Genomic DNA, 11,117 nt, shown 5'->3' with positions numbered 1-11,117 from the left:
ATTTCTGTAATTAAAGCTGCTACCCTTTAAACTTGTTAAATCAACTGTTGCTAAATAGAATGTGCAGTTCAGTAATATTAATGACAAGACATTGACAAAACCCATTCCAATCAGAAAGCCTGGCTGTATGCAATTTTTTAACCAATTCACTACCCAAGTTATTTGCCCTAAATACACACAAGTGATTTAGTAACACCATCTTTGCAGAGTGTATGTTAAAGGTCATGAATGTATCTTTGTATGTATTTACAGTCATTCAACCGTTAGAAATGGGTAGACAGATCAAGCCGAAAGACCTAGTCCTTGTTTTAGTACTTTGTACTTTTTAATATCTCAACACATTTAATTGTTCTCACCTGGACAGATAGCCAGGGCCATGCTTTTCATCTGTGTTTTGTTTTATGTTTACACAACCCATCAAAATCAATAGATGTCAATCCTGCACTGTAAATCGATGACAAAACAGGTCAAACCATTGAATATGCTGAAATCCCAACAGAAAGGATTCTCTTTTACAACAATTTTACTGATCTAAAGAAATACTGCCAAATATTCTTGACTCCAGCCCCAAAACCCACCAAGAACTCTGTGCTCCCCAATTCAGTCATTTTCTCCATCCCTGATTTTCTTCACTCCACCACTGGAATTCCCTCCCCCAAGTCTCTCAGCCTCTCTCTCCTCCTTTAAGAACCTCCTTAAAACTTACCTCTTTGTGTCCTACTATCTCTTTATGTGGCTCGTGTCAAATATTTGTCTGATGATGCTCCTGTGAAGCACCTTAAATTGTTGTTTAGTCAAAGCACTTTGCAATGGAAGATGCTGGTCAGTTTCAAGCTCCAGCTAAGGAGGACACAGCATTTTAATATCATACATTATGACATCTCCATGCAGAGACAGGGCCATGATTTGTAATCTATTCGAGAAAGGCTTTACAATTATTCACAGTAGATGGGAAAGGAAGGTTTTATGAGCAGGTTGCAAATTTGAATCAATTTTAAATGCACAATGTTGAAATATACGGAGAAGGCTACTTCAGCTTATTTGAGTGTCATCTTATATGAGTCTAGAAATACCCAGTAAACACAGGCATGTTTCTCATTGGCCCCATACACAAGGCATCATTTTATTACACCAAAAGCAACTGTATTTTCAGAGTGGTCAAAATGAAGAACAGTTACAGAATACAGACTGAACTCCTGATGAACATAAACCTGCCATTTTAAAAAGTTTGAATGGATGAATAAAGACATGATTATAAAATGCAAAGTGACAGTAGCTTCCCAACTTGAGTATATAGACAAGAATGAACAAAAATGGGGCTAACAGAGTTTCTGCTAAACCAGAGCAGATTCCAGAGATTCATTTTTAAACACACTCCTATCATTTGTATGAAAGCATACGACTGACCTACAAAACTCACCCTACCCAGAGAGAAAAAAAATGTATCTAATTGATTCCAACATATTCTGGGTCAAAAGTTTTAAATGCTTTATATGTATTTGGCTCTTTACAGCCCTAACTCACATGGTGACCTTTTCAGTTAATTATTGCCCTTCTTTTACAAGCCGTATGTTGTAAATACGGACCTTCTCCCCTGAAAATACAGCAGCTTTGATGCAAATAGTCAAAGGTTCTCTGTCTAAGACAGAATGGTACACTTAACTTGGTCTGTAACTGGTGTCAAAGTATGTTTGACCTGGTGCAATCCAACCCATTATCAAAGTCTATAGAAACAATGCGGGATGTAATCTTTTGATCAGGTTATTAGTGGTGTTACATTGAACCTGGGACCTGTTGTGGGACAACTCCAATATCCATGTAGGCAATGAACCAGTCTGGTATTAGTGCCTACTGACAACCTGATTACTGAAAACCTGGTGATATTGTATAAAGTTCCAGTCAATGGCAAATGCAAATGAACATGGATTTTGCCCATTTTTAAAAAAAAATGTAATTTCTTGGGAATGGAAATAGGAGAATTAAAAATATTTGGGAAATGGAAGTGTGCATTTCAGAACACTGTGTTGCTGGTATCAGTTCCAGCAGCCCACCATTTAAAATAAAAATATCTTTTCATAGGATAGTTAGATAGGAATAATGAATACATACCTCTTCAAAAGGAAAGGATCAAAATAGTCTGTTTTCATTACAACTTGGATTAAACTCCAAGGTTGTATTGGTCAAATATGAAACCAGGATAATTTTAATTTAGTAAGTAGTTGCCCCGACTGACCACAGTCAACCAGCCAATTTTATTATTTTTGGCTATGGAATGAAACTAAAAGTAAAACATAACCAATGAACCAGCTTGAATTTATTTTAAAATGCCTTGTTATATCTGCAAGATATCCTAAAGTGCCACACATTCAATTACTTTTGAAATGTGGTCACTGTTTTGTATGGATTTGCAGGAGCCAAATTATTCACAGTAAGACCCTAAAAACAAAATAAATGAATGATCAGTTCATCCATTTTTGGTGGCCATTGTTGAGGGACCAGGACACTGGGAAGAATTCTCTGAATGGAGGATATTTATTTAAATGAAAATAAAGGGGTTATATATCATTTCATCTGCAAGAGGGAACCTCCAACAGTGCAGCACTTCCTCAGTACTGCACTGGAGTGCCAGCCTAGATTATGAGCTCAAGTCTCTGAAATGGGACTTGAACCCATAATCTAGTGACTCAGAGGTGAGTGCTACCAACTGAGGTAAAATGACACTCAAGGTAATAAGTAACCAAAAGGAGTTATTTAGATCAATAACATAGCATTCAGCCTGCTTGATAAATCCTCTTTGGTATAAAGACAGGCAAGCAGACTTGCATTTCTATAGTACCTTTCACAGCCTCAGGAAACCCCAAAGCCTGTGATGTATTTTCTGAAGTGTTGTCACTGTTGTAATGTAAGTAGTAGTTTAAGAAGCTATGGGTATAAGCACGCGTCTCGGAAGTGACAATTCTCAATTACAGCAAGAATAAACAGCAGTCACAGTGAAGACTTGTGATATACAAATTTGTTCAGTGGAATTTCCTATACTGGCTAATAGTTCACAATGCTATATTCTTAATTTCATGCTCTAGATAATCTTAAAAATAAACATCTGTAAAATACCATTAGGAAACAGATCTTCAAACCCTCTACTTATATTGTTGATAGGCCAAAATACATACCCACCATGCAAGAATGAATACTTGTCAACACTTGCCATGTATTTGAAGGTTGCTGTTGAGGTTATTTTCAAGTTTATTTATGTATTTTTTAACCACATGTGGCACTCTAACTTCAATGAAGTTGCGGCAACCATAAGAGAGTGGGTCCAGTGTGTTCCAATTGAGCCAGGTACCTTCCAATCGTCACTTGCCTCTGTAAAGTCAAATCAAGGAGTACTTCTCTCAGGACCTTTCCTCTTCGATTTTCAGCCTGTGTTTTTTATCCTCAACTCGTTGGAACACTGCAGTAAAATTCTGTCCTCCATTCCTTAAAACTTTTTTACCTTCTTCTGTGCAGACACCAAGACGGTCAATGATGATGTCATTCTTCTGGTTCAAATAAGTAAAATAGGGATCAGAAAAGTATCCTCCATTTCTTTCAAAAGAAGCCTTCCACTCTACCCACAGCCAAAAGGGAATGCTCAACCACTTCACCGACCTATACTGAACTAGAAGGTGCATTAACAGTAGTGTAGGGACAACTCTCATTTTTCCATGTGGGAAAAATCCTATCCTCCAAACAAAGTAAAGGATCACAAAATAACAAACTATTTTGCAACAAGGAAATAGGACAAGAGAAGGGGGTCCGAGGAAAGCCCCATAGCCTGAGATGAGGCAGTCAGGAAGCACGGAAATCAGTGACTTCAAACTGAAACTAAACAATCAATTTGGCAATTTTTTTTTTAATTCATTCATGGGATGTGGGCATCAGTGGCTAGGCCAGCATTTATTGCCCATCTCTAATTGCCCTTGTTCAGAGGGCATTTAAGAGTCAACCAAATGTAGGCCAGACCAGGTAAGGACGGCAGAGTTCCTTCCTACCAGATGGGTTTTTACGATGATCAGCAATGGTTTTGTGGTCATCATCAGACTTTTAATTCCAAATTTTTATTGAATTCAAATTTCACCATCTGCCGTGGTGGGATTTGAACCCAGGTCCCCAGAGCACTACCCTGGGTCTCTGGATTACTAGTCCCGTGACAATACCACTATGCCACCACCTCCTCATTAAAAGATTTCCAGCTCATTGAGCTCATTCCAGAATCATTTCGCTCTTTTAAAAAAGACCCAAGTTGGTACAAGACACAACCAGTTCAAAATGTTCATGCCAATTTTCTCCTTGATCAAATCTGTTGATTCCTTTGCTGGGATAGGGTCCATGGGCTTTGGTTGCCAGCTGATATCTTGCCCACATAGCTCAGTGTCCCTGGGCTACGGTGGGCAATATAAAGCCCAGCTGGAATTTTGGGTGGAAAGCAGGAAAGTGCACTTAAGTGAACATCAGGCAAGGACAGGATCGGGGGCTAGCAAAGTTAGAGAGACTGCAGAAATTCACTGTTCAGTTTCAAATGTGAAGAACAGCAAGTCGGAAGAGACGTCAAAGGACCACCAATGCCCATGGAACTGTAGCCTGGAAAAGTTAGTATGTAAAGAAGAGAACATTGACAAAATAACTGATGCACAAAGGATTCTGAATACATATGCCTTGCATTTATATCACACTTTTCACAACCACCAGATATCTCAAAGTGTTTTACAGCCAATGAAGTACTTTTGAAATATAGTCACTGTTGTACAATTCAGGTTTGTGTTGTAATGTCTATGTATATGCAAGTATAGTTCTCACCAGTTCCTCTAGTTGAACATGTTCAAACAATGGGTGTTCTGTGAAGTGTTTGACCATCCACTCATGTACTTCCAGCACATCAGTAATAGTATAGACCAAACCCTAAGGAGAAAAAATGCAAATATATAGTTAAAACATCAGGAAAATGGTCCTTATTACCCAAAAAGCACTATTACTTCATAAAACTAAGCATGAGTATAGTTCTGCGCATATAACTATGTTTGCAGCACAGTCTAGATTTTTAAAAATTCTTTGGTGGGATGTGGACACTGCTGATAAGGCCAACATTTGTTGCCCAACCCTAATTGCCCTTAAACTGAGTTGCTTGCTAGGCCATTTCAGAAGGCAGTTAAGAGTCAACCACATTTCTGTGGGTCTGGTGTCACATGTAGGCCAGACTGGGTAAAGATGGCAGATTTCCTTCCCTAAAGTACATTAGTGAACCAGATGGGTTTTTACAACAATCAATGATAGTTTTATGGTCACCATTACTGAAACTAGCTTTCAATTTCAGATTTTATTAACTGAATTTAAATTCCACCTGCTGCTATGGTGGGATTTGAATCCATGTTCTTAGGGCATTGGCCAAGGTCTCAAGATTACTAGTCCAGCGCCATTACCGCTATACCATCTCCCCATCTTCTAGATGAAGTTGAAGCCCATGTTATCAGGTGCTCACGTGGGTCTTCACACCATACATGGAAAGAAAAGGATCTTACCCCTACACGCAGTACATAAGCATATTCAGCCAGCAACGTAGAGCTAATAATTCTCCATTTATGTTTTGTCTTTTTAAAATGTGGATCCGGAAAGAGGAAGAACATCTTGCTTAGCTGCAAATAGAAACAAAGTAGGAAAAAAAAATTATAGACTTTTGTGAAAGTGCCAAAAGTTCTGGGGAAACATTAAACAATAATGATTAAACAATAAAGAGGATTCTGAAATTTTCAGCACAAGAATTCTACTATGCTGGGATTACAGTCATCGAATAAACCAGTCACTGTACCTGCCCTTTTTTGAAGAAGTTTGGTAAATACTTCATGGCATTGCTTCTGATGCAAGCGATGTTTTGGTACTTTCCAGGGTTGGAAGCTCTTAGGGAATTGATGCGATCTATGACATAGTCGGATACCTTTACTCTGATTTCTAGACCCAAAATCAATGAATTGGGAAAGAGAGCAGATAACTCAACTGTAAAAAAAAAAGAATAAGCCCCATTAGAGGCTGCAGTGTGCAGCTTATGAAGTTTTGGTGCTTAGTTCCAGGGAATAATGTAGATTTGATTTAATCTGCACTGAATTAAACCAAACAGGATTCAGTACTGTCATACTCACTGTATGGTGCCAAGTAACTTCTAACCTCTGTTACATGAAGGCTAGTTGGCTTGAAGAGGCATCAAAATGCTGATTTGAATGCATTGTACAAGACCCGACTAAAACGAGCGACAGAGTCATAAATTCAGAGACACTTACTGATCAGGGAGAAAGAAATGGGGAGCAATAAGGTAGGAGCTGCAATGCAAGTGTACACTAGTGTCCAGCATTAAAGCAGCACGTTCTTTGTTACATGTTTGATGTCAGCAATTATTTGCAATGTTTTTGATAAAGCACAATGTGCAATCGAAAGCACAGCTGAATGTTCCATTATATGGGACATGATTTTTCTCTTTAAATAAAAAATATTGTCCCGTTGTACCCTTAAAACTAAAAATATTTAGTTTAGTTCATTACCAAGTGAACAACGCTCTGAATTTTTATTATCCTGAGTAAATACCCTGATCGGTATGACAGTAAATATCTTTCCTTGTACCATGCAACATTATGGCAGCAATGTCAGCCAGCTGATTACAAAGCAGATGTGTTTCTGAAATAGAACAAATGTAAAACAGCAGCCTGATGAAAGAGAAGGAATGTTCACAGTATATTGAAAGGTGAAATTAAATACTCTATTTCTATTTGTGTATTTTATCTCTGAATGCATTTGTACTACTTAAAACTTTTAACAGAATTTTAAAATCAATGAATCTTCAGAAACAAAATTAAATTGCCCTCACCCTTCAACAAACTTTGGCACAAGCCTTGAAAATTTTTTTAAGAATATAACTCATCTTGGTTTCAAGTACCACAAGTTTCAGGAACTATTTTGGGTCCTCACATATAGAAAATATTGCTCATCGCCAAAGGATCTAGTGGACGCACAGTCGTGTGTCTCACTGCATTGCAACAGCACAAAAATCCTGTAACTCTCATTCACATAAAGCAGTAGCACCATCTAGCGATAGGAATTCAATGTTATAATAGAATATTGAACAATCCTGAACAAATCCTTGAACAAAGTGCCTTGGGGTTAAAAATATTTTAACAATTCTCAAACCACTGAATAACCCACCTATGAAGGTGTAAAATTCTGATTCTGAAAAAGTCCACTGGAGTGATGCAGCAACTATTTTATATCATATTATGATACTTTACAATGATTAATAAGTTGTTTAAATACAATACCCTAGGAACATTTTTGAGGCAACGTCAAATTGAACTTATCAAATGTTTGTATCAGAACCTTTGAAAAGTAAAGTTAATAAAAAAAGAGTTGGATGTTCAGAACTGGAGACAGACCCACCATTTATCCCTGTCTCACTTGATAACCATGACAACATTTACCCAAGTAGCTAAAGGTATATTCCCATTCTTCATTTTGCTTTCTAGTTGTACAGTCTTCTCAAGAATACTGTCCTAAGTGCTGCAGAACTCTGGGTAGTCGCACAAGAATGAAAAGTGTTACAAGGTTTTTAAACTTGGTGCATCCCAAGAATTTCAGCACTAGCCATTCAGTCCACAGGAGTTGTGGAACATTGTTTGATAAATACATTGCTTATTCTGCATCTAACTTATCATGTACGTGACCTGGGTACTTAATGTTAACACTGGGTATCTGAAGTGCGATCCAATCCCCAACACTGAAATCCTTCACCGTAAATGGACATAAAATTTGTGCAAAAAAGTAAAACAAAATTATAAACTATAAAATGAGGGGAAATATGCTAAAAAGTGTCCTGAATCTATAGTTTTAAGGGAAAAAAATCAACACGTAACCATTAGCACAACCACAGCATCTTCAAATTAAAGATATTCCAAAGCTCGTCACAAATGGAAATAGACAGGGAACTGAGTCATGAGGGGAGCCTTAGGATTTTAACAACAGTGCTTTGGTTTGAAATAAAAACAGAAAATGCTGATCAGGCAGTATCTGTGGTGAGAAACGGATAATGTTTCAGGTTGATGAACTTTCATCAGAACTGAGGATGAGGAAAGACAGAAATGTAATGGGTTTTGAGCAAAGGGAAGGGGGAAGGAAGAACAAAAGGGAAGATCTGTGTTAGGGTGAAGGGCAGGAGAGATTAAATGACAAAAGATTTCATTGTACAAAAGTCAAAGGCAGTGGTAATGAGTATAGTATAGAAACAAGAGATGTATCCAGATGAAGTGTGAATGGCTGTACACCAGCTGTCCAAATGCAATGTGAAGGAATAAAGAGAGAATTGAGAATAAAAATGAACATATGAAACAAGATGGAGGCAAAGGTTATTAATTAAAATTGTTGAATTCAGTCAAGTCCAGAGAGCCATAGAGTGCCAGGTCGAAAGATGAGGTGCTGTTCTTCAAGCTTGTGTTGAGCTTCATTGGAACAGTGTAGCAGGCCAAGGTTAGAGTGGAAGTAAGGTGGAGAATTGAAATGGCAAGCAACAGGAAGCTCAGGGTCATGCTTGTGGACTGAACGGAGGCTTTGGTTTGAATAGATTAGTCTGACAAAGATCAGAATATGTTAACATGGAATATTTAGAAAATTGGTCACACACACGCAGATTGCTCTAAATCTTTCTTACCTAGTAAGCCTCCATATCCACAACCTATATCTGCAAATTCCACCTGAAACTTCAATTTCTTTTCAATGAGATCTTTCTCATCATCATGACGGTCATTTTTTGAGCATGGTTTGAAGTATTCAGGGTAGTGCTGAGACCAATCCATTTCTTCAGGTGTTACTGGGCTGCAGAAAAATAAGCAGAAGTTACAATCACAATAAACTGTCATCATTAACCTTTGAAGGATCATATAATAATCAACAAGAAAAAATGAAAATGCCCTACGGAAACTGGAAATTTGGATGGCAAGGTGCTGCAATCGTTTTGAGTTTAGGAATTTGAGAGGTGATTTAATCAAGTTGTTTAAAATGATAAAAGAATTTGATAGAGAGAAGTGATTTCCTTTGGTGGGGGAATCCAGAACAAGGGAATACAATCTTGAATTCAGAACATTCAGGAGTGAAATCAGGAAGCACTTTTCAACACATGGGTTAGTGGAAATTTGGAATTTTTGTCCCCAAAAGGCTGTGGATGCTGGAGGTCAACTGGAGCTTTCAATTCTGAGATCAACAGATTTGTATCAGGTCAGGATATCAAGGGATATGGATCAAAGGTAGCTAGATGGAATTGTGCTATGGATCATTCACAATCTAACCGTATGGTAAAACAGGTTCAAGGGGCCGAGTGGTCCACTTCTATTCTGATGTAATATGGACATCAAGAGGGAAGCTGGAGTTGGGATCAGGCACACTTCTGATCTGGAGGAGCCCAGAAATCTCAAGAGTTGTAGGGCTGGAGGAGGTTACTGATATAGGAAAGGGGAGAAGGAGGCCACGGAGGGATTTGAAAACAAGGATGAGAATTTTAAAATTGAGGCATTCCTGGACCATTAGAGCTAGATCCCGATCATACCCAATCAAACATCTTGTGAGACGTTTATAAACTCACTGCTAAGCCTTTTTAATATTGAGAAAGTAGACACACAAACCTCTGCTCCCACTTCATCGAAAGAAGAGCCACTGGGGATAATGGAGCTGTGTGTACATGAGAACTCTGTGGGAAAGTACATTGACATCTCATAAGATAATACTGGTCTGCTCTGCTACAGGTATTAGTCTCAAACAGGGACTGCAGTGTGACCTCTGCATTACATATAGTGTAATCGGTCAGTGTGACCCCAACATTAGTGTAATCAGACAGTGTGACCTTTCTCGACATGTCCAACACCCCAGAGTGAACCAGGCAATGTGTTCACAGGAGCTCAGATCGGCCAAATAAATCTTAGGGATATTTAGCGAGTTTTGTCTTAATTTTAGTGTTTAAAGAAAAACTTTACAATCCCTGCAATAATAAAATGAGTGCTTTAATTAATTGAGCCCCCAAGGGTGAGGGACAACTTTAAAAGTAGGGTGACCCCCTCCCCCACACTCACTAGTCGAAGACATGATCCGCCATGGGGTTAGAGTGAGCTCGCTGCCGGTAAAAACGTTTCTGAGGAGCAGATACCGCCATAATCGCCAATTCGCTAATAGGAAAACTCGAATATAAACGAACATGAAGGCGCGAGTCGAGCGCACGCTCGCGATCGTCGCATGGAAAAAGCGTCATCATCGAGCGCCCGGATGCTCACGTGAACTTTTTTCTCGCTATTTAATCAGCGCAGATTGTTACTTCAGGCATTATGAGGAGTTTGTCTAAAACGAAAAGTAAATGGGTTATCTCCTAAATTATTATTATCAAAGAGTAGCCATCACTGTAAGTCAAGCTTCTTTCAGGTAAAAATTGCAGAAGTCCAAGGAAAATTGTGACAAGACAATTCCGTGCATTAATATAGCGCCTTTAAATGAAAAACATTCAGCCCCTCTCCTCGAGCCTGTTACACAGGAACAGGAGGAGGCCATTCAGACCCCCTCCTCCTCGAGCCTGTTACACAGGAACAGGAGGAGGCCATTCAGACCCCCTCCTCCTCGAGCCTGTTACACAGGAACAGGAGGAGGCCATTCAGACCCCCTCCTCCTCGAGCCTGCTACACAGGAACAGGAGGAGGCCATTCAGACCCCCTCCTCCTCGAGCCTGCTACACAGGAACAGGAGGAGGCCATTCAGACCCCCTCCTCCTCGAGCCTGCTACACAGGAACAGGAGGAGGCCATTCAGACCCCCTCCTCCTCGAGCCTGCTACGCAGGAACAGGAGGAGGCTATTCAGCCCCTCCTCGAGCCTGTTACACAGGAAGAGGCCATTCAGAACCTCCCTCCTCAAGCCTGTTACACAGGAACAGGAGGAGCCCATTCAGACCCTCCCTCTTCGTGCCTGTTACACAGGAACAGGAGGAGGCCATTCAGCCCCCTCCTCCTCCTCGAGCCTGTTACACAGGAACAGAAGGAGGCCATTCAGCCCCTCCTCCTCGAGCCTGTTACAC

The 11,117-nt window shown here is 39.5% G+C and overlaps 1 protein-coding gene across 5 annotated transcripts; it reads right to left on the bottom strand.

The window, feature by feature from the left end:
* Window positions 1-1,091: 1,091 nt before the first annotated feature.
* Window positions 1,092-10,653, bottom strand: mettl1 (methyltransferase like 1). 5 transcript variants are annotated; one of them, XM_041180478.1, is made up of 7 exons: window positions 10,329-10,653; window positions 9,687-9,751; window positions 8,720-8,883; window positions 5,843-6,027; window positions 5,556-5,669; window positions 4,837-4,938; window positions 1,092-3,539 (listed from the first exon to the last, which is right to left on the bottom strand). In XM_041180478.1, the coding sequence occupies exons 2-7, from the start codon at window positions 9,701-9,703 to the stop codon at window positions 3,393-3,395; spliced, it is 729 nt and encodes a 242-aa protein (XP_041036412.1). In that variant the 5' UTR covers window positions 9,704-9,751; window positions 10,329-10,653; the 3' UTR covers window positions 1,092-3,392. The 5 variants fall into 5 exon arrangements, with proteins under 5 accessions (XP_041036412.1, XP_041036407.1, XP_041036408.1 ...); XM_041180473.1 differs by lacking the exon at window positions 10,329-10,653 and adding an exon at window positions 10,253-10,321; XM_041180474.1 differs by lacking the exon at window positions 10,329-10,653 and adding an exon at window positions 10,253-10,321 and having other exon boundaries at window positions 1,092-3,536.
* Window positions 10,654-11,117: the final 464 nt, after the last annotated feature.

The sequence above is a fragment of the Carcharodon carcharias genome, chromosome X, assembly GCF_017639515.1.
Source record: "Carcharodon carcharias isolate sCarCar2 chromosome X, sCarCar2.pri, whole genome shotgun sequence".
Lineage (NCBI taxonomy): Eukaryota > Metazoa > Chordata > Chondrichthyes > Lamniformes > Lamnidae > Carcharodon > Carcharodon carcharias.
This window is presented reverse-complemented; position numbering and strand designations above follow the sequence as displayed.